Source organism: Drosophila santomea, chromosome 3R (genome assembly GCF_016746245.2).
Source record: "Drosophila santomea strain STO CAGO 1482 chromosome 3R, Prin_Dsan_1.1, whole genome shotgun sequence".
Classification (NCBI taxonomy): Eukaryota; Metazoa; Arthropoda; class Insecta; order Diptera; family Drosophilidae; genus Drosophila; species Drosophila santomea.
Genome location: NC_053019.2, coordinates 18,898,885 through 18,923,212, shown reverse-complemented (window position 1 = coordinate 18,923,212; position 24,328 = coordinate 18,898,885). Strand labels below are relative to the sequence as shown.

Sequence of the window (24,328 nt, the reverse complement as noted above, 5' to 3'; positions counted from 1 at the left end):
CAAACCAAACCGAAGCGAACCCTTTTTGTCTCTGTGCGTCCATAAAAAAGGAGCGGAGGAAAATTGAAATGACATCGAATGAAAATTCCCGTACGTGTCCCAAACAATATAAAAGCCAAGACCGAAAACCCAATCCCAATCCCAATCCCAAGCCCAATCCCAATCCCGATCCCGAGATCCATGGGGAGTAATCGCTCTTTCTCCGCTCGACGAGACAAAAAGGAAAACCTCTCATGTGGGAGGTACAAAAAAAAAAAAGGAAGAACAAAAAAGACCGAAGAAAAGTGTCCAAGTAATCGAGCAACTTCAATTTGCTGGCCATGGTGGAAAAATGAAAATTGTCAACCGAAGTTTCCACGCCTTTTTTTCCCCCCTTATGATTCCATTTAGCGCCTGGCACGCCAATTACAATGACAATGAATAATTATTCAAGACCAAAGACCAAATCCCGGACAGGAATTTTAATGCACCAGCTGCTGCTCTCTATTTTTGCCGCCCCTCCCCTCCCCTTGCGGCATCACAAAATTTTTCCGTTCCGTGCGAAATTTTAATGAAGTTCATCTCTAGCATTCCACCGACCAACGCGCCCTTTGTTGTGCAAATTGTCTTAGCCCCGGATTGGGGTATAATTCCAATTGCGAATGCAAATGCATTACCATTAACAAAAGACATTAATTACTTGGCTGAATGAAAAATGGTTGAGGGACTTTCGTTGCTGACTGCTTGCTAGCTGCTCGCAGCGCTTCGCCGTTTAATTGCCAAACATTTTTGCACATATGCACAAATTAGTGTGACAATTGTTCGGCTGCGTTAATGATGATGATGATTATGAAGCTACAAACGCTGCCGTCGCCGCGCCATTCGATATTGCATTACAGGCAAAGCAATCCAATTCGAAAACCACCCAGCCAGCCAGCCAGCCACCCAATTGCAATCTGAAATCCCAAACCAAATCCCGTTGACAATTTTCGCCATTAGGTGGGCGACGACAGGAACCATCGGCATTATATCAATTACCCAACATATCACCCATTCAACCCCGAAAACGCAGCACAGCACTGCCATCGCAGTGCTGATTGTGTGGACTGACTGAAGCTCCTGAAATCGAGCATTGCAATTGATGAAATAATTTGCTGCACTGACATTTTTGGTTGCCATTGATACCGGAGGAGGACCAGGCCGAAAACAGATGCAGATGGTAACAGTGTTGTGGATGGGATGGCAAATGCCTGGACTATTGCCACGCCCCCTCATTGTACATCCAGCTACCACCGTCATCTCATCTATCCTATATGGCGTATGGCGTAACAGCTGCATCAATGATTTGATTTGATTTCCTTAGATAATTGCCAAACTGAAACATGTGCGAGAATTTCGGCCATCCGGAGGAGAGTGTCCGTCCCAAGGGTGATATTCGATGATGACGGCAACCACTAAGAATTAATCAGAGCGGAATATCAAATTGAGCATCCTAAATAATTTCATTCGCATATAGTTCGAGACCCCAGAGAGTCCAAGTGGTGAAATGAAGGCATGGAGATTGGGATCAGATTCGGATTTGGATTCAGATTCGGGACTTAATAGCTGGATGATGGATGATTTCATTGAGTTGATTTACGCACATACTTGTATGTAGGGAGAATATATTATTAGCATTTATAATACTGAAGTTAAGTGAAAGCTTTAACGCATTGAAGTAACAAACGACATTTTGGTGAATGATTTTATTTTATATAATTTTTTTTTTGGCGCTATCATCAGGTTAATTCAAGTTCTTGGTTGAGTTTGAAAACCCAACTGTTTAACTCGTAAGCTTTCTGTGAAGATTTGCGCGTTTTTTACATTTTCTATTATTTAGTTACAAATGTTGTCGTATTTATTGTATTACAAATTTCATGTTTTACGTCTTTTTTGTACAGTTTTTAGTGTTTTGTAATAGTTTGTGCTAGAAACCTATTCCAGTAAAAATCTTATGAATCGTGTAGAGATAAAATGTTTGTTTCCCTACACTATACAAACTGCTTTATATTTTTTTACATTTTTAATTTGTGTTTTTTTTTTTTTTTTTTTTTGATCTTTATTGTTTTAATGCACGCTTTGTATTTTTTGTCTATTTTTTTTTTTTTTTTTAGCAATTGTCTTGCTGTGAAGCTTGTGAAAACAAGTTTAGCCGTTGTGGTACGCAAACATTTGAAACAGTTTGTTGCATCTTAGCAGATTTTTGTGTTTTTTTGCGACCGACTTTGCGTTGAGATAGGCGTGTGGTTATTTATATGGTCATTTCACGTTAAGTGATTCGAAAATCAGCTATTTTCCTACTATGCTTATTTAATTATCCAACGTCAAATTTAAATCGGTTGAAAAGCGTCCGGCAACTACTACAAAAAACTTCCGTTCACAACCCTTCAATTTTTTTTTAAAATCCTGATTAGCGCGTATGTACAAATAATTCTTTTCTTTTTGAGTGTGTTTTGAATGTGCTGAGTGTTTTTTTTCGTTTAGGTTAGAGTTTTTAAGCAATTGGTGGCTGGCTGGCCACAGGATTATCCTTGGATCGCATCTGACTGCCATCATTACTGGCATCATAGTTATGGTAATTGCTTACTGGCTGGGCATCTGGTTTGTTGTTAATATCATCCCAAATAGCTGTTGTTGCCTTGTCCACCATTAGTTTTGAAGGACGCGGCGATGGCATTGTGCTGTTGGATCTGGAAGAGCCTCGATTCGGTAGCAAACGGTGGTGCTGACCCTCGTAGAGTTCGACCTCTGAGTCCACCGATGGCTGCTGCATCATTATTGTGGGTCCATCGTAGTCCTCGAATATGGCACTGAGATTCTTCGTCGATTCCAGTCGCCTGTAGCTGGCCACAAAGATGGCTTTGATCCGCTCAAAGGTATCCGTATCGTACACCGATCGAGCTGTATTCGTCTGATCGAAGGGCTCTTCGATGCACAGCTCATTCCATTGGTGTATATCGTTTTTGGGTGCCGTGGCTGCCCGGCACTTTTCTATGGGCAAAACACCACCCACCCGTATCGAGATGGCATACTTTCCGTACTCGAACACACTGTAGTAGTGCAGGAAGTTCAACAGCAACTCACCCAGGGATTGGCTGTTCTCCGACTGATACGGAGCCATCACCTCGTTCATGTCCACATAACCGAAATCGTTGGGCTGCAGCAGACCAAACTTATCCGGATGTAACTTATGCAGACATGGAAGCACAGGTGGACTTGCTCCAACCTGCAGGAAATGAATGACCATTAGCATGAGCGAGTAACTCGATATGGTCATGTTCTTGGCATTGTTAATGTTGTGATACTGGGCCCACTGCTTCACGGTCAAGGCCATCGGACGAACTCGCCACTCCAGCTGGGAGTAGCAGTACAGGAGATGGGTGTTCCTGATCCCAACGGAGTTATTAAAGTTGATGTCCACCTCCACTTTGTGGCATCGGTCGGTGAATCGCAGTATGGGCACCCGTGCTTCGATCAAATTGAAATCCTGGAACATATCCGTGCGGCTCAGTAGCGCCTTCATGACTTGCAAATGATAGACGGCCTCCATGCGGGGATCAATGTTCGGATTTGTGCAGGCCAGCATGCAGATATCCATGTCTGAGCACTTGGATCCAAAGTACGAAATGGATGAGCCCACCAAATAAAGTCCATATCTTGGATAGTTTTTCTGTAGATTGTAAATGTACTGAAAACTGTAGCTTTTCTCTAAATACTCCCAGCTAAACTCACCATGGCCACTGTGTAAATGGCACGCCACAGTCGCATTTTGGTCTTGTAAACGTGACGTGTCTGCTGAGACTCGAGGAACTTCCTCCACACGGACAGGGACAGGGGCTCCCATTTGTTCTTGCAGCCCATTACTTTCGGTGGACGTCTCATTTCCACCAACTTGGCTCGCAGTAAAAAGCGATCTGCTGGCGTGTAACCAAAGAATTCGCGCCAATAACGATTGTGAACCACCAAGGGCAGTTCATCATCATCGTGTTCTTCTGGCTTTGGGGGTTGGGATAAGAGTGTGGAATGAACAAATTTGGACAATTTGAAGCCTTCTTCGGAAACCGAATATATTTTTTCAGGGGACTCTGAACAGGTCTCAGTTTTCAACATTCATTTCCTCATAAAATTAAAATGTTTATGGGTAAGATTTTATTTCGTAAATCTTAGAAAAACCTCAGACAAACAGATGCAATGATGGAAATAATCTTCCGAAGAAATAAAGTAGGAAATTAGTCCCCTGAGAGCTATAGCAATTTATCGTTGATTTTAGAGTTCACCTACCATTGTAAGATTGGACTTGGATGCCATTACACTCTTGCTGGAACTGGCAGACGGACTGCAGGAGAGATTTGAGGCCATCGAGATGTTGTCCGGCTCCTCGGCTATTTCCTTCAAGTGGATCTTCTTCCCACTTTTAATGGCATCCGGCTGACTCTGGTCTAACTTGAATACCAAATCTTCGGAGTGCTGATTCAACATATCGCCGCAGCAGCTTAAGCCTCTTGGACTGAGTTGCGAATGGTAGGGATAATGCGACTGATGATATTGCCTGTGGGATCTGTATCCATTGGTTTGGGGACTCTTTCTGTCCAGCTCCTTTAGGTAATGCATATCACCGTAGGGCACCAGATTGGGTCCACTGAGATCGGGCTCCTCAGCCCCGGTGGCCATTGCTAGACAACTGACCATTATATCGCGCACCACCGACTCGACGGAGGCATCGCTTAGTTCACTTTCGGAATCATCGCTCTCCACACTGGGTGCAAAACTGGTGAGGGAGTGATTATCATCGCCGTCAAGTTCGGAATTTGGATGCGATAGCAGGCACGATTGAGCGTCCAGCTCGGAGGTGTCCTGCTTAAGAGCGGGCGGCTCCAGGTCGGAGGAGAAGCCGCCATTGGCTGGATCCAGACCCAAGTCAGCATATTCCTGGCGCTGATCAAAGTCCGAGTCCAGCGGCTGCTCGCCCTCCAAAGTGGCGCTGCTGGCTGTCACCGTAGCTGCTCCTCCACCTCCACCTCCTGCTACTGCTGCTCCTGCTGCTGATCCAGCAGTTGCTCCGGTTGCTTTTGATACTCCGGGTTTTCCTGCTGCTAATCCCACAGGCGGTGCTCCCGCTGCATAAACCATATAGTGTCCAGATTGGTAGACGAAAGCATCCATGTGCCTCGATTGGTAGTAGCGAGATTGCTGTCTACCGGAATTTTGTCCCTGATAGGCATTTGCTCCTTGGAACTTCGAAACTCTTCGCACTGTGGCTTGCGGTGGCTGGTAGTTACTTATTGGAACGGACGTGGTCACCGCCTTTTGCTCAGTTGGCTCCGGTGCAGTATAACGCATCCGGTTTCTATAAGTGCGATGTGGATGCTTGATTGGTGAAATCGAGGTGTTCGAGCTGGGACGCTTGTTCAGCTGGGACTTGGAGGATGAATTGGATAGGGATCCGGAGGAGTTCGATGTGTGCTCCTTTCCAAGTGAATTCTTGCCACCCCGTTTGGCATTGTGACGATTTCTGGGATTGTTTTGGGTCGTAGCTTCTTGATTGTTGCGACTGGTTGCCACATTCTGCTCGCTGGAGCTTGCTGCTCCCGTTGCAGCTACACTTGTGGCCACTTCTGCTGCGGTTGCAGTTCCGCCGGCTGCCACAGCTCCTCCCTGAAAACTACGGACATTTGCCACAAAGGGTGCTTTAAACCGGGGACCGCCACCCATTCCATTGGCGATGCTGTTGTAAAAAGTCTTTGAATCCCTGTGCAGCAAAGCTGATGTCGCTGCAGTCGGCACCGCCTGTCGTCCGCGGTGTGTTCCCGGTCTTCCATACCGCCACGGGCTGCTCACCTGAGGCACGTTGCCAAGTGTTGCAGGCGCTTCCTCGCTATTTTCCGTTCCCACAGCGGGTTGTGCCAGTATATGTGGCTGTTGGGCCACCTGACGACTAGTGCGTGTCAATCCCGACACCGCAGCAGCATTGATTCCACCAGCAGTCTGATTGTAGTAGCCCGGGTATATTATTCTCTGCCCATACGGATGCTCAAAGCCCACCGGCATCATGGGTATGCCATATGGCGGCGAGTATGCCTGATTGTATGGATAATTTCTATCAAACTGCCAAACTGCGTTCTCCGTGTGCCACAGGCGCCGCTGCGGTCCAGTGGGCAGATATCCCTGGTAAATGAACTGGGCAGCTTGTAAGCCGCTCGCTGCTGGCAAGCCACTAGATGAAACTGGACTTGTCATTGCTTCGGCTCCGGCTCCCGATCCCGGCGAGCCAATTGATGTTGTGACTGTGGTGGGAGTCGTAGATGCTGTTGTCGTGGTTCCATTGGCGCCTCCAGCAGATCCTGCGTAACGAATGCCTGACGAACGAGGTGGCGCCACGCCCATGGTGGTCAGCAATGGCATGTGAGTGGTCAGTAGGGGGGCCGTGGTTCTTACGGTGCGAGGGGTGATCGATGAGGGCGTTGGTATATTGAGTGTTACGCCGGCCATGCCGCTACCGATCCCGTAGAGAAACTCCATGGAGTACTTGTAGCCACCCGGCGGGCGGGGACAGGTGTGCACCACTGTCGTTTTGCGCTGCCTACGTGGCTTTGGGTCACCGTGCTCCAAGTCATCTGTCTCATTCCTTCCAGAATCTTCGATTTCCAGTGCTTTGGGAGCCATACTTGGAGCTGGTTCCATTGGTACTTCTGCCGGCGTTATGGTCTTCGTGGTGATGTTCATCGTGTTGGTTGTTGCCGGTGACGCTGTGGTGTTTGTGGTGGAGTTGCTAATGGCCGTCGTTGTTGCTGCTGCTGCTGCTGCTGCCGTGGCACTCGAGGATGCCGCTGCTGCCATTGCCATAGCAGTGGACATAGCTACCGATACGGCCTATTCACGATCCAAACGACATATATCTATATATATGTGCGTACGCAAACGCAGATTGCTAAAGAATATGTTGTGTGTCCGGTACCTCAATCTGTCACTCCTAGTAAGCAAAGAGTTGACAGCAAACTGAAGGCCACACAAGGTGTCTCGATTTTTGGGGCTCTATGATGGGTAACTGGAAACGGGAGCTCTGGAAAAGCCAGAAACCCACATGAAGGAATATAAGTTACATGATATCAAGATATCGCTATCCGCATACCTTAATGTGCCGTTTTTAATGGCTTCATTATGCTTTTATTGCTGGGCTTTTTCAATAATTTTTCTTATGCTTCCACAATTTTGGTATTTGAGTAGATGAAATTCGCTTGCTTCGTGGTCTGTTGTTATAAAATATCCACGTTTTCAGACGGCAAACACAGTTGGTACAGAAATTTTACACAATTTTCACTAGGTTTGTTCACGATTCATACAAGTAAAAAAATGTGCTTGTCATTTATGTTAATTCGATGGGAATCTGGCCAGTAGTATTGGTAAGTGTCCCTAATGTCACACTGCAAACCGATTGTTTTCTAGTGTTGGGCAGAAAAAAGAACTAAAAAGAAGAAAACAAGTGGCACACTTATTGAACACTTTCACTTCAAAGGATTTTCTATTTGGTCTGGGTTTTAGGATTCACACTCTTTCTTTCCGGGTGGCAATCCTTTCAACTTTCTCCACTCACCACTTGAGCTAAATTTCCCTTACGACGCATTGACTAAAACAAAGAAGGCTTTCGCAAAAAGTTGACACATTTCTAAAAAAAAAAATATGTGAAAAAAAAACGGAGAAAATGAAAAGAGAAAATCTGCGCCATCCACTTAACATAGTTCCATTCAAAGCTGGGCTCAGACTCCTTTTCCATCCCGCCTCCATTGTCTTCATATTACGTTTACAATTTGATTTGCTTATGTAAATTATGAAGATTGCCCACAAAAAGCAACCGCAGCTTCAAGGATTCAAAAATTCAATTCGATTTGCCGGCTCAGCCGAAAAAATGCAACCGAAAAGAAGGAGAAGAAGATAAAATTGCGTTCTTCTGTAATTTGAAACAAATCAAATTTATTACCCCAGACGCAGCGGCGCCATTGGCAATTTTCAGATGCGGCCAGATGCGGTGAGCATATGAAATGAGCCCATGGAAGGGGATGTTGAATGGAATTGGTTTAGTCTACGTGCATATTCAGATACGGGCCCCGAACGCTCACATATTCTAATTAGATTTATAACGCAACAATAACTGTGCTGTGCCTCCATTATTTCCCTTTTTCATTTTCCAGCGCCAGATTTTCAAATTTAAAACTTTCCATGAATTATGGTCAGTAGCAGTGAACAATGGGGTGCAGTTTATATGGACTGAAATATGGCCATACTTTTAAAAATGTACCTAATGTATTTAATATTTGGCCATAGTTAGCATGAGCTTCAAACCGCTTAATTCTGACAGTGTATGTAGTCAAGTAAAGAGATAAACCAACAAAGATTGGTCTCCCTGCCATAAAATTCTACGTGGAATTCGGTTGAGTCATGCCATATTAGGGGACTAACCCCCTCCGCCTCATAAAATATCCTTCTCATTTAATGCCGTGTGACGCGTGTTACAGATTTTCGATTTAGCACACACCCAAGGACACTTTTTTCTGGGATCCCTTTGCCGAACTAAAAATTAGCCCCGAAACAGAAATGGCCAGAAAAAAAGTTTCATATTACATGCAAGCAATTTGGCAAATAAACTGTCAGCAGCACTGAGGGATATACAAAAAAAAAGGGGCGGGAGGCGTGTGCTGTATATGTGTAGGTACGAGTGTATATGTACTTCTATATGTACTATGCAATGAAGATGCTTGGGCAGCCAGTCATCGATTGAAGGTCTGAATAATTCACAGAGAGCCAAGGAGAATGCCATGGCCCGTGTCCCCGGGGGAAAACGCAGGATAAATAGGACGGCGGCCAGGGGTGGAGAACTGCGAGTCCTGCGTGGGTCCCCGGGGTTGGATGCTCACATTACCTACCCACCTAAAAATACGTACTTTTCCATTTTTATTTTTTTTTTACGCCCCTGGAAAAATCCTAGGCATTGAATTTGTATTTTTGAAAATCCATTTCGTTACGCTAAAGACAATAAAGCGTGACAGGTAATTAGATTAAACTAATTTCGGTTTCGTTTTTTTATTGCCAATCACGGACGTAACGAATTCCTTTTGTTTTTTTTGTTTATTGGTTCTTTTGCCATTTTGGTTAATAATTTTATTAGTGTTTCCCTTGTCAAAGTGGCGGAGTTGACAGCCGATTGCCGCATTGCAACACTGCCGCGCTATATACATATGTTTGTATCTGTGGCATGAATCGCCGTCCCTTTATCGGGATGTGTGTGCGAAAAGCAAATAATTAATAATTCATGCAACACGATTGACAGTGCGCCCCAGTTGAACTCGTTGGTCCTTTTTTTTTGTTGCCACTGTAGTACTGTATAGTACTGGAGCCTCCTTTTTATTTGTGGCACGCTCATAAATTTACAATTACACATGCCAGAGTGGAGACGGCGGTGCGCAGTTGCCTCCTTTTGCGTTGTTTTTAATTTAATAAATTAATAAAACGGCAAACGTGACAACACTGGCAACAGTGGCATCAAAGTGGCAAAGTGTTGCCATTTGCATTTTTAATGCACTTTACCCTGCAACTCGGCGCGTAAAAATAATTATCAACTGAATCGACGATGAGTTGGCGAAAAACAGAAAGACAGACAGCGCAACGATTGCAGTGAAATTTTTTAATTGAATTTTCTCAACATGCGTGTCAACTCTGACACTCTGTCAAAAACACACCGTACAGTTTTAGGGGCTCAACATTCATTCAAATTCAATTTCACTTTCAATTGCAGTTAATTGCTTTCAACTGCTCGCCCGCAAGCTAGAAAAGAAATGAATGCAATGAAATGAAATGGAAAACCAAAAATTTAAACTCCAGCACGGACAATTTATGAGTGCGGCAGAAAATTGTACTTTTCCTTTTGGCACACTTTAACACACAATGTTGGCTCCTCACCGGCTCACCAGCTAGCTTACCAGCTCACCAGTACTCCTGCTCACCTGCTCACAACGCAGTTAACCCCAATTACGGGCACAAAGACCAAGACCCGGCCCAGACAGACAGACAGCCAACTAGTAGCTCTGGCAGTAGTTAAAATATTTAAGCCACAACACGGCGTGGAGAAAAATGTAAGTAAGATGGAATGCTGCCGCAGGCATTAAAATAATAAGGATAAGGAAGCGGTTGTTAACCACGAAACCGCTCAAAAATGAATGAATGAATACCGGCCAGGAGCCGGAGTTGCTTGTCCGGGTATATAGAGTCGCGTGCTCCATTCTTGATACTCCATCCACTCCAGGCGAAAGCGAGTGAGTGACTCCTGAGCTGAGCTCCTCGTTCGGACTTTGTTCATTATGCGTTTCCTGTTTGCATAAGACCGAAAAAGCGAAAAACCCGTGGTAATTGTTCTCCGCCACTGCGGCTGGCGGCAGTCGTCGGCGATTCCTTCGGGTGGTTTGCTGCCCCATTGTGACCGGCGTTAAATTTCGAAAGTTTGCCCTGCCCTCCTGCCAACTCCTGCCAACTACCAACTGGCTTTTCCGCCTTGAGGCTATTTGACAAAATGAGAAAACGGAGCGACACGGCGGAAAAAAGTGAAAATTGCATTGCTGGGCGACAGGAAATAGGCGAGCGTTTTCATTTTCCCTCGTTTTTCACTTTTAATTATGCGAGCTAGATTTCAGTAAACATGGAAGCGGATTAAATTAGAAATATAATATCAAGGCGTTGGTATTAAATAAACAACAAAGTTTACTATAAAAAACCAATAGTATTGGCGGTTTAAGGAAAAGATTAATTTTGGATAAAGATATTATCCACATTTTCTTTGAATATTGCATGGGTCTTAACAAGTACATTTTATTCATTTTACTTTTAAATGATCAGAGTTTTCCAAATGTTTTTCTCTCCAAAAGGCATTACTCAGTGCCACCTGGCTTACGACTCCACTTCAGTCATTTGTCCTGTCCCCCAAAACGAGCTGCACCCGAGTATGGGGAGGTGTACTAATGAATTCACCTTAACGAAAACTGTGCCACATTTGCCTGATTAGCTTCTCAGCTGTTGTTTCTCGTGAAGCTAATGCAATCGCCTCCAAAGTGATCCACCCACTGCCCATCGTCGACTGACGACCCACTTACACAGCCAACGGGTCTCGACAATGAAATATATTTTTAATCAAGCCAAATCGAATTCAAAGCAATACACCGGTGCCTCATTATTTAGGCAAATGTTTGGCCATTAACTACACACAAAACACCCAAGAGTCCAAGAGATTGCGAGGTGACCCAACCGCTCTGGGCCCAAAAATTACAACCGAAAACAAATTGACAAATGTTGCCACTTAATGTGCCGGGATAAAATGTTAAACAATTTCGTGTTGCGCGTTCCGTATGCCAAAAATATACAAACTAATTAATAAGGGGTATACTAAAATCGGGGGGAGGATCCACCAAAAAGGCAGTCAAGGGAATTAAATTGAGCGAGCGAGCGACTGAGTGAGTGAGTGAGTGACTGCCACACGCTGGATTTTATTTGATTTTGTAAAAATTTAATTTCAACAAGGAATTCTTTCTTGGGCGGTAATTTTTCAACGCTGTCTTCGCTGTGAAGTGAGTGACTCGCCGTGACTTCCTTCAGTTTGCCGGGGGAATTTTGCATTTTGTTTGAATTATTGCCTTCATTAAGATTGCGTTGTTGATTTGCCCAGCCCTCAGCGCTATTTCTTCCTTTCCTTTCGATTTTTTTTTTGTATTTCTCTGTGAGCGACAGCGTGACTCCACCTCTATCCATATCCATCCCCACATTTTGTGTATTTCCCAGAGTTTCTTCTTTGTTACACCTAGACCTGAACCAGACCAGACCACACCACACCGCAGCATTTCAGGGCCTCCCCGCTGCCCAATTATTTTGGACTGTTGCGACTGTTACACATCTACATCTTGAATGCTGTGACTCTGCACTTGACAATAAATTATATTCAGCGAACTGGGGGGCATGTATTTTTAGCTTAATTGTGAATGAAGTTGATCTGCCTTCTCGTCATGTGCCGACATGAGCTCACTCCCCCAGTTTCAATTTTTTTTGGCGGCTTTAGCATTCGTATTTATTTTTTTTTGTGGTTCTGCCTACGCGTGTGTAATTGTGCGAAATTCATTCACATGGAAAATTTGCCAGACTGTAACCGCTCTGAAGTCATAATTATGCGAATATTTCTCCCCTTCCTATGCAAAAGTCGGAAATGACTTCTTCTTGCCGCACATTTGATTGGCATTGTGGAGAGGCCATCAAGGAAAGTGCTTTATTACTTGGGTACTTGAACATTTTGGTTAATTTGTGGTGGAATACTAGGCCTTGGTTGGGAAATTCTCGTATTACCTAATACATTTTACTTGGCATTCGAATAGTTCAACTCTTTCTATTTGTCAAAGAAATTAGTTTCAATTCTTATGGCTTGCTGCAATTTCTCTGCGCTAAATCTTCCTTTTAGCAATTGTCTAAGCAAAGCATTAGACATTTGGCTAAGCAGCTTAGGAAATAGTTACGTTCCTTCACCAGAACTTGGCCAGAACTAACCAGTCGGAGAAAGCATTCAAGCTGGATGAAGCCAACGACCAACAAAGCTGCACAAAGCACAAGAGCGAGCGACTTGCCATTAAACCACTCATAACCCAGATACTTTAAGAGGGTGGTAGTGGAAGTGGAAGTGCTGGTGAGGAGGAAAACAATAAGTACAAATGGTATGGCGGCCATGAGGAAAAGCGGGGAAAAGCAGGCAGCTTGTTGGCCGGTACTTATGCCAAATGCGTTTGCGATTTGTGTCAATAAACGCAGAACAGAGCAGAGCAGAGCAGAGCTGAGCTCTGTTTTAGAACAGAGCAGAGTAGAGTAGAGTAGAGTAGAGCTGAGCAAAAAGCAGGCAGCAAACTCCAGTGGCAGAAGGAACTCGAGGAGCGAAAGAAATTTCTATTATCTGTGCAAAGTGTGCGCGAAATTGAAAATTGCAGGCTGTCGTCCCATCGTTCCCCTTCGTCCTTGCTCCCCCCCGCGTCCTGCGAGCGTCAGAGGAGGGATCGCTCTAAATTTTCATAGCCATGCCAGTTGATAAACCCTAATATGACATTATGGCTAGGGGGCGGAGCTTGGCGCCTTGGCGTATGCTAGCATTTTGTAAAATTGCAATCGGGCACGGGGTTTGGGCTCGGGTTCACGGGAAATCCCCTCGGCGTTGCATCTCCGCGATATTGCAACGTGGAATTGCAGCGGAGCGCAAGGTTGTGTGTGCATAGACAACCACATGGCAACAAGTTTACAAACACATTGTGGTTACGCGCAAAAGTCAATTACCATTTTAACAGACAGTTCGGTCCTCGAAGCTGCCGTTATAGCCATGTAGCCATATAGCGATAGATATATATCCTTCATAGCCATAGCGATATATCTATATGCCAAACTTAACCTGCTGCAAACCATTCGATGGGCGATGGGTGGTGGGCGCTGGGACGCAGCATTTCAGTCAATCAGTCGGTAATCGATTTTGTCTGGGCGGCATCAAAATCGAACTCGTGCGACACCGAGAGAAATCTTCAAGATATTTTAAATATGAAAACAACCCAAATATATTGAACAAATTTTTGGTTCCTAAAAGCTTTAGCTAAGAGCGGAAATGTGTAATTTTCTAATAGCATATTTGATTATAAGCTTTTGTTTCTAGCTTTTCCTTTCTCAAAATATGACCACTTCCTTGGCGTATTTTCTTTCAGTGCAATTCAGGTTTGCGTTCAGGTTCTGGTTCTTGTTTGAGGTTCGGGTTTGGGTCTGTTGCTTGAGGTTAACAAATATGCGTCGACTGTTCCCGCCGCTTTTTACGCACAATTTTCCTTTGGCAAAGTTGGCGCTCAGTGGCTGCCGCGTTTGTCGAAATTGAATGTAAATATTTATTTTTATTTGCATTCGACTGCATGCGAGTGGTTGCGAGAGTATGCGTTAGTATCTGTAGATGTAGCTGTATCTGTATCTGTATCTGTATCTGTATCTTGTTTGCCACTCGACATAATTAGACGACGTCTGTGCGATTCGCATCAGAAGCGAATGGAATAGCTTTGCTCATACTGGATGGCTGCGGTCTCCGATTGCAAATGATTGCAAGCAAACCCGTCATAGATTTACAATATTTACCCATGCAAATTGCCTTGAGCCACAGACTTGGACGGCGCGGGATTATGGGGATGGAAATTACGGGGCGTCAACCTTAAGCCGGGCATTCATAATTGAATTTTCATGTTTGCCACACTGCCATTACTATTGCTGCAGCATTTATGAGTTGGGAAATTCTAAAAAGCCAGAATTATATATTTAACGAGTATATCCCGAGTATGTGAGCAGAGTGTTTGGAGCAACACACAACAACAGGCAAAAAAAAAAAAGAAAAAGTGTATAGAACTAACAACAAACAGCAAGCGGGCAGACACGCAATGTTGGGCAGGTCCTGCAAAGGGTCCTTAACTGCCCGTTTGCTTGTTTTAATAACATAATTGAAAAGTGCTCTGAGCAAGGTAAATGGAATGCAGACGGCAGTTGGCAGCTGGCTTTGATTACAGAGGGTGGTGGCCCATAGGCTAAAGGATATATATTATGTATAAATATGTGTAAGTGTGTGTGTTTGGTAATGCTACCCCTATATTCCCATTCGGTATTCCATATCCTTTAGACGGGGTGTTGGTAATAGTGTCGATCGCGTGTTGTGGCGCCTTGTTAACAGGCGTTTGTCCTCTGTTTAAAAGGTTGAGGTTTATTAGCGTGAATCAATAGGCAGCAGGCAGCAGGCAGCAGGCAGCTAGCCAAAGGGAAAAACTCACAACTGGGCCGTAATTAACTGCAATTTGACTCGCGATATTGATTCAAGCTGTCCTGCACATTCCTTCATATTTAATTCCCATCCATCCATCTATCTGAACCGTGTCGTGTCCTGTTCAACTTCTCCGTCTCCGGTTGAATAATGAGCATTCCTGGAGGGCTCTCTGGCAGAAAATTGAAACTATTTTGCATACCATTGGAAGCATTTTAATTTGAATTTCTTTCCAGCAAGTGATCAGCCATGGACAAGGCGATTTCCCTCCCGCATTTCTCCCTAATGGCAGTTTCTGGCAACATTAAGGATAATTGTTGTAGTTAGCATGTACTCTGGCATTTATAATGTGCTTCATTTCATTTCTCCAGAACCCCACACCCCAGCTCCAGTACCATTTCCATTCGCAAACCCCCCTTTTAGTTTTTCCGCTGCATTCTCCCTTTTGGAAATACTTGGCTCGTTCTTCGCTCTGCTTTGCATATTTCTCTATCGCTAATGATAAAAATGTTGATTATGCTTTTTTCAGCTTTTTCTGCTTTTATTGCTTTTGGCTCTTTGGTGTTGATTGCGGTTGATTATGTTGGCTTAAAGGGAATAGGGGAAACATTTATCATGGTGGTGCGCTTGTGATGAAAACCGAGGGTGAATGCTTATTCTAGGCGTTAATGGAAATCTTATCACACGGGGGTTAACTAGAAATAACATGACACAAAGGTTTTCTACACCCCAATTTAATTACAGAAAATTCAGTTTTTTCTGCATTTCCTTCGTACAAAATCTCTGACGAAATGCATCAAACTCCACTCATATTGATGGAGTCGAAGATCAAACGAATCACACATCAACGTGCCATCATCATCACTCCAGAGGCATTCCTAAAAACCATTCCATTAGTTAACCCTCTCATCTTTTCGACCCTTCCACTAATTACAGTCAATATGCCACGGCTAATTGCCAAAATGTGAGTGCACAGTAAGAACTTATTAGGCCCGAACTGCGCGGATTGCAATTCGAGATTAGGATTCGGATTGCCTTCCATATCATAATTTCCAATGCCAACATTGCAAGTCAGTGCCGGTAGTTTTGTCGATGGACAGACACATATAGACATGGAAGTCGACAGAGGAGCGAACGGACCCAAACAAATTGACGTGCCGACACATCGACTAATGGACATGACTGCACTACATGTTGAAATCCCCAAACGAACCCACACGGAAAAAGTGGTTGGGAAATACAAATTGTAAGCTCGCGCCACCGAAAATGATAGACAAATGCCAAATGGAAACGGGGAAAATTCGCGCACTGCAAAGTGAACGAAAATTGCTCGCTTTATGGTAAAATGGTAAAAATTGCATAAATAAATCATGTTCTAATATTGCACTTGCCCTTGCAACAATCTGTCAGAATGGGAGAATGCAGCGCCCACAGGAAGCGGATGAGGATGTGGATGGCGATGGCGATGAGAGTATGAGTCCTGCCCGTGCAGACAATGGATCCATGGATCCAATAGCAGACGAACAATGAAACAGGAAGGAGGTATTCGGGGGGATGTTCGAAAGTACGAAGTACGATGAACGCTACACCAGTATGGCAATGTCAAACCGTGGCGTGAATGAGTGCGCACAAAATGGCGTTTAAGGCCATAAACAGCAAACGAGTCGGCGGCGTTAAAGGAAAGGGTTTTTGGTCACCACGAGGAGGTTGAGTTTAGACCATGGCAAACCAATCGATGCCTGGCCATAGATAGTGCCGAGTCATCTACTGTCGACCGTTCGTCCTTCTGCACTTGACAGCAACCCGCACCCGCGCTGACCAGGCCTCTGCAAACCGATACCAATCCCGAACCCAAAACGGGGACCTAGACCTCAACCTGGTCTCCTTTCCGTAACTGTGCACTCTAAAACCAAAGCGGACTTTAAATATTTTTAAAAGTAATATTCTCTGCGAAAGGAATTTATTTTTCTTATAGAATTTATTTTTCTTTGCATATTTTGAAAGTTAACGTTCATGCTCATGAATCCAGCATTCGAGCATACATTCTAAACACATTTCTCTCAGTGCACGTGCACGAGTATCCATGTCGGTGTCTAGCGCTTGTCTGACAAACTGAATCGCCTGTCTGTTTTGGCGCTTAATTCGTCACTAAATGAGATTTTTTTCGTTTACGGTTCGCTATTTTTTGTTGCAGTTCGCTCGTTTTTGGCCATTGTTGTGCGCCATCGAAATTGCTATTTTGGTAGCTGAACGAGCGAGTTTCCACTGGCTAGCCTGCACACAGGTCTCCCGTTTCTGTTTCTGTGGCTTTGGCTCCGGCATCGCCAGAGTGGCTAAAATGGCCATGGCCGGGTTGGTGCCGAGTGGTTTGATGTTTTGGTGGGTAGCTGGTAGGTGGATGAGTGGGTGGTAGAGTGGGTGCTGGGTGGATATCGCCTGGCGCCGACAGTTGCAGCCACTTTGCAATAACACAGCGTGAAATTGCAACGCCAAATCGAATCAGTCCGCACGGGAAATTCGATTTTTTGTTCGCTATGTGTGAGGATGCAATGTGCCACTGATGATGCTCTATGCCCTGCTGCTCCACTCTGTGCCTCCATTGGCGGATCTGGGGCTACTGCTGTTCCACGTCTCGTCCATACAGCACCACTATGGCTACTAGTCTTTTGCGGGCAATCAGACAGCAACAAATGTCAGACGGAAGCCGTAACGGAATCGGAGTCCAACTTTGGGATCTCTGGCACAAAAACTACACAAAAAAACAAAAACCAAAATCACCATTGCAATTTCGAGGCAAGCGATTTTCGGTCAAAAGCACTGTTGCTGCAGGCGAGAATAGACATAAACAAATGGGAGGTAACCTGTTTATTAAATACATTCATTTGCCACTTTGATTTCGAGTGCTTGAAAAACGTACAACAAATTTAACTGCTCTAAGTGTCGCGATTGTTTTCAGCATCTTGGTGACTGAGAAGTTTATTCATATTATTCGTTTATCCGATTTCCTCTTTGCCATCCTTCAACTATCCATCAGGAGCAGGACGAAATGAAATTACAAAATGTTTTGAATGTTCGTCGCATTCTTTTGTATCAGTTTTTTTGCATGCCACCCAGCCAGTCAGACTGAGTGCCCCACCATTTACCATTTCCATTTCCATTGCCATCGCCATTGCCATTCCCATTCCCATTTCCCGCTGGCATTGTGGCATAAATTGCTTATTTATTGTTTAAAATGGTTTCTGGTTGCTAAACGACATTTTCAGCGCTGCTGGCCATTGTTGCACAGCGATGGCCAAAAACAGGTGCCAAAATACACGTGTTCGAGTATCTCTCTATCCGTGTATCGCTCCTGTTAAGCAGATTTGAATGTCTGGTGAGTGTGTGTATGGATATGGGTATGGGTGTTTGAGTATGGCGAAATGTGGCATTGTTCTATTCAAACTATAAAATTTCGGATTGGAAATTCGCCGTTTGCCGGCGTTTGGCTTTTGGTGGCGCAGGAAACAATTCGAGGGAAATGCCAAAATTGATGCTTGATGAAGCAGTAAATTAATTTGGACATTTTTCGATCCATTCAACATGACATATGTATGTGTGTGTGTGGAAAAATGCATGAGAGCTGCTAAGTGAGGTATGCACTAAAATTTCCGCCAATGGGTTATGCATTTGCATATTTCGACGACAATATCTCAATAAATGTTTTAATGGTAGCTTTTGAATAATTTATTTTAGTTGAATATATTAGTAACAATACATTTTAGATTAAGCTTTATTATTGGCTAATCTTTAAATAAGGAAACCGAAATAAAACCGAAATTTCCATAAATTCCACGTTAGGTGTCAAAAGCTACTCCACTTTGACAGCTGCGATGGAAGAAGAATAAAACTTCGCATATGTAAATTAAATGAAATTGTCCCCACACGACACGAATTGAAAACCGTTAAGATCATGTCCCCTTAACCGAGCGGATCATCCAATTTTGGCCAACTCCAGAGACGGCAATGCCAATCAAAGGAGCCACTGCATCGGCAACTCCAACTGCAACTGCAAAGAGGAGGGAAAACTGCATAACGATATGCAAAATATGCAACACAGATGCCATATCGGCTGTCAGTCGTCAGAGGCAAAGTCGTAGTTGATTTAAGTTGAGTTGAGTTGAGTTGAGTTGCGACGGGAAGAAGAGACAACAGCCACGAAGACGATGACGACGACGACGACGACTCCTGTGGCAGCCTCCTGTGGCAGCCTCCTGTCGTTTTGCGCCCAATTACGCCTTCAAATTGAGTGATAAATGTCTCGGCGATGGCACATAAATAAACTTGAGTTAAATTTATTACACAACCCACACAAAGACTTCATAAAAATGCAAACTAAATGAACTATTAAAGGAGGCGGCATCAGTCGGCGGCGAACATGAGAAAACCCCCCAGCAGCAAAAGCAGGAACAGCAGCAGCAGAAATGGAAAAACAAACAAACAAATGAAGAGGGCCAAGACGAAAAGCGCTCACTCAGAAGACTCGGAAGACAATTGAATTGCATTGGCATTGGCATTGGCAAGCAAAACAAACAAGGGGCACCAAACGGATCGGAACGGAACTTAACTGAACTGAACCGAACTGAAACCCAACTGGACTTGGGTGTGAGAAAAAATGCAAATAAATGCGCAAATAAAATGTGCAATCAACTCGGAGATGGCGACGGGCGAACAGCGACAACCGGCGACTGAAGCCGGCAAAGTGTGAATGTTGCGCATGCGCAGCAAAACTCCGGCAATAGGGGGTTAAGGAAGGGGGTGCTCGAAATGAATCCCACCACCACCAGCAATCCAGCCAAGTGCGCATCAATTAGGCCGCCGGGAACGGCAGCACGAACTGCAAAAGCCAAAAGACTGACCAAGAAGATAAAGCAATGTGCCACGGGAACCCCAAGCAGCAAGCTGCAAGTTCCAAGTTGCAAGCTCCACAGCACAGAACGCAGAACCCAGAATGCAGAACACAACACGCTGGCAGCCAGGAGCAACCCCACAAATGAATAAAACGTTTAGATAAACAAATACAGAAGAATGCTGAAACGCTGTTAAAAGCTACAAAATGAAGTGGCCGTTGGCGGCAATGCAATGCAATACACTGCGAAAGCAAATCGGGCTTTAATTAGAAATAGGAGGTTTTCGGATGAAAATGGGAGATTGTCCTGAATGGGTTACCATCCAAAACAAAAGAATGATTCATTTCTAAGGTGCTAAAAGTGAAGATTTGAAATACTTAAAGATTGGTATTTTCCATTAAAGGTTTTTATAGGCATTCGTCTACGAAACGCCACATTGTTTCTGGTAACAGTTTGTTTAAAGCGGTCAAAAGACTTTATTTTGCAACCGAACTTGATTGAATTTTTATTGACTGCCGGACATTAAAGTTGGTTAGTCCCGGTGTGGGTTTTATTTTATTTATTCTTAGTGTAGCAGTATTGGAGCACGGATTGAAATTGGGAACTGGGTTTGCATTGCATTGGGTATTGGAATTCGTACTGGGGTATGAGCCTACTTTCGTTTCGGTTTGATACCGCTTCCCTCCTGCCCCCTCCTGCCACCTATCCACTTGTCTCCTCTCTTGCCACAATTTCAATGAACATGCGCGCACACAGTTGAAGAGCAAACAAATTTATTACGCGCCGTTTGAACAGCGCATAAATTTTAACCCATGTGAGGAGGTATGGGTTAAGACGAGGTGCGGAGCGGGCAGCGGGGAGGGGGTTCCAGCCAAGTCACGGCTGACCAAGATTAACATACTCCGGCGATCCAAAAGGCGGTGGGGGGCCGCTGTACCGGCCGAATCTGCGACTGAGAAAGAGACGGGTAGATGGGAGACGGGAGCGAAAGAGCGCGGTAATCGATCGACGACGGTTGCGTGCAACTTGCAGCGTGCGTGATTTACAAACAGCGCCACATTTGGCAAACATTTACGGGGCCGCGAAACTTGTCTCGATGGAAACTACGTAAAACGATTTAAAGCTGAACACGACCAATTTGTGGATAGTCGTTGGCTCTGGGCTTGGACCCTTTTAAAAAAGGGTGGGCACGAAGGGGGGTGGGATCACGGAGACCCCCGCTGATGGGGCACTGCGATGCTGTGTGCCACACATTTCTCATTTCGGGGATTTATGTGCGGCCCCGAACAATCGATTGTTGATTTTTCTGAATCGAAACGCACACAGCGAAAAAATCAAACCCCCCCATTACCATATTAATGCTTTTCATCTTTTCCTGCTTGCCCTTAATGTAATCAGTTCGATCTGGCATCATATCAAACATTTACATATTTCAAATGGGTGTAGTGTGAAACACTCAAATTTATGCTCCAATACCATATCATACAGATATATGATATAGTTTAAATATTTTTGTTCATATTTTATGGCTTTGAGGTGCATCTTGTGTGGAAAGACATTGAATACTTCTGATGAAGTATTTTTCTCTCTGCAGCTTTGCATCTCGCCCACTGACGGGTAATTCAATAGCTTTAAGGGCAACTAATTTCCAATTTTGTGAAATTAATATATAGCGTTAGTTGGCGGATTGAATTTCCAATGAATTTGGCTGTCCACAAAGTCATTTACAGTTTTTCAGAGCTTTTTGTGTGTGCTTGTGTGTTTTATGGAGGAAGATTGAGAGCTGCGGGACCTCACACTTGAAAAAACATGCAGCGCTGTGACATTTCGATTTATTTTTATTGATTCTCAAAGGGAAGTTTGTGTGTGTGTGGAGGGGGTATAGGTGGGGATAAAAAGGTTGGAGGTGCCGAGGTGGCGATGCTCTGAAATGCAAGTCAGGCGCCGATGGCACGCAAGTGATCATCACACCTTGATAAAGAGGAGGAGTTGGAGTTGGAAGACTACAGGGCTACCCCATCTCAATGTCCGGCAGGAGCCCCAACCCAAAACTCCAATCCCAACCTCAAAACGTATCGAATTTTTATTGAAATGCAGTCAAGTGCATCTGTATGGGTGCCTATCTGTATCCCCATCGCAAAGTGTGTGTGTGTGTGAGTGTGCGTGTTATCTGTGAACTGGCCGTGCATTTGTTACTTTTATGCTTGATTTATTGACTTTATTTTATGGCCGCTTGATTGGACACTAAATGAGTTTTTAAACTCCCTACGTAGCGGGGCGGGTCTTATCAATTTTTGATTCCCCTTTTTTCCCCCCACCCCCTTGGCATTTGTACGAGTTGGAAGTCGGTTTGTATTTTCGGTGGAAGTTGAAGTCACTTACGTTTTACATTTAACCCACGTTTCGATTTTAATGTCTGACAAAACGTTTCGATATGGCCTGCAGAAGTTTTTGGCTTTTTCAGTTGGAGTTAAACAACTTACCTGGAACGAAAAATAAAGGGAAAAAGAGAAATGTTAATTAAATTGTGTGTTTTTTGTTGTCTTGAATTTCTGTAATTGCAGTTAAAATAAAAAGAGCTTTTGGGGTCTACAAATGAGGTTCATTTGATTGCCGGGCGATCAATCAAAGTTAAGTGGTTGGATGAGAAAGTTTTAATCGCGCAATGCGATGTTTTTCAGGGGTTGCAGCATGTTTCGCATATTATTGTTTATTTATAAAAGTTTTAATTTCTGTAAGTACTTTATTACCCCATAAATTCATCCCAACATATTTTCAAAATAAAAGATAGTTAGCTTTTCAAGGAAAGTATCTGTAACGGATTGCAAAACTTCAATTTAAACTGTCTTATAGTTATTACTACCGGAAAAACACCATTTATCAACAGCCTATAACTAACCTGTCCAACTTAGCCGCTGATTGACAGACAGCCGTCTTAAAGCGCCGATACGCACTGTATCGGTCCACACACATCAGAGAGCCCAACTCGATTTGAATATGGCCCACACAATGTAATTACAAAACGAACATCAAAGTCGTGCACAGACATAGACATTCCCATTTGCCTCCATTTAACCCTCCGATGCCAACAAAAACCTACAGACACAAAACATGTTAACTATAATTAAACATAAATATCAACAGCAACACAAGCACAAACAACAATCGACAGCAAGTCAACGTGGCAGTGTGGCAGCGTGAATAGCAAGAATGTCCATCAAAACAGAGCAGACTCTCCAAGCAAATGACGCAGAATTCTTTTTAATTAAACATAAAATTACTTTGGCGCTGCCACAGCAGAAGATGGAAAGGAGCGGGAGATAGTGCTGCTGGGGCGAATAAATCAAATGAAATCTACTTGGGCAAACAACTCTGTGAAGTGGGAACTTGGAACTTGGATCTGGTTGCTTGCTTGGTTGGTTGGTTGGCTGGGGAGGCCACGGAGGAGTATGGGGAGCTAAACACTCTATAGTGGAGACAGCGGGGTGCCGTCGGTTGGTTTCGTTCAGTCTGCGGCACGTAATAATCATTTACATGAACACTCGCATAAATGTCACGTTGCTGCGATTATAAAAATAACTCGAAACTCCAAACTGCGGAGGAGACGACCGGGGTCCTGACTGGAACTTCGGTTTGCTCTGCCCGTTGGCAGTCATAAATTAATGAATTTTTATTTGCTTATGCAATGGGGAAAATTGCAGTCGCAAACCACTGCTCCTCCCCCCTCCCCCCACAATCTATCCACGAGCTATCTATCTATCTATAGTAATGAAAGCATATCCTGCTTAAAAAATGGGGCGGGCAGGGGCGAAAAAAAAAGTAAAGAGCCAGACGGGTGGAGGCCAGGTGGAAAAATTCAATTTCCAGGCATACGCGGAGCTGAGGTTGAAGCTGGAAAACAAGTTGCATCCGCAATTAAGTCATCAAGTTGCAATTATTGCCATAAAAACGAACAAAACGCAGGCAGCGCTGCAAAAAATGTGGCCACGCATGAACGTGAGATGCTGCCGGGCGGCTGAGCCTGAGCTCTGACTTTGGATTGGGTTTTGCGCAAAAAAAAAAAAAAGAAAAAAAAAGAAAAAAAAAACCAGGAGTAATCGCCAAAAGAGGTCTATCGAATGGGCCATACCTGCTGAAACATAAATAGAGAACTTTACGTAGTGTTTACATATTGTTTAGTATAACTGTCGAATCTATAATATCAATGCTCAATCGAAGAACTATTGATAAGGCATTTAGAGCAATCCAATGTTGAAACAGAAGTGTACAAATTGCAGGCTCACTAGAGACAACAATGCGACATACCCTAGGAAATCCGTAAATCCAGGGTATACCAACGCACAGTGAGCCCACAGATCTGGGGTGTTGCTGGCTCAGCGGGACAGCGATGAGGACAGAGCAACTGCGACTGTGACTGCGACTGCGACTGATACCGATACTAAAACTGAGGCTTGAGCAAACAAAGCAAATGCAACATCGTCAGGCGAGAGAGATACATATTGCCGGGCTCAGATACAGATACGGATAAACAGATACAGATACACGCGCGCGGCGGCAGATAAATTATTTTTCTTCATTTTTT

General features: G+C 44.1%; 2 protein-coding genes across 6 annotated transcripts in view; both read right to left on the bottom strand.

The window, feature by feature from the left end:
- The window catches only part of LOC120454709, a 153,807-nt gene that overhangs the window by 65,864 nt on the left and 63,615 nt on the right, over positions 1-24,328 (bottom strand). The window lies entirely within an intron of this gene.
- On the bottom strand, positions 1,710-7,379 carry LOC120454708 (poly(A) RNA polymerase gld-2 homolog A). The gene is made up of 4 exons (XM_039640253.2): positions 7,148-7,379; positions 4,300-7,078; positions 3,751-4,014; positions 1,710-3,688 (listed from the first exon to the last, which is right to left on the bottom strand). Exons 2-4 carry the CDS (start codon positions 6,871-6,873, stop codon positions 2,513-2,515), a joined length of 4,014 nt encoding a protein of 1,337 aa, XP_039496187.1. The 5' UTR covers positions 6,874-7,078; positions 7,148-7,379; the 3' UTR covers positions 1,710-2,512.

Bases quoted from the DNA above. Each gene is read 5' to 3' on its own strand.
- LOC120454708 (XM_039640253.2), bottom strand. From the start codon at position 6,873: ATGTCCACTGCTATGGCAATGGCAGCAGCGGCATCCTCGAGTGCCACG. The intron at 4,015-4,299 runs GTAGGTGAACTC...CAACCCCCAAAG, and splicing joins CCAAGTCCAATCTTACAATG to CCAGAAGAACACGATGATGA. The intron at 3,689-3,750 runs GTGAGTTTAGCT...TACAATCTACAG, and splicing joins CCATTTACACAGTGGCCATG to AAAAACTATCCAAGATATGG.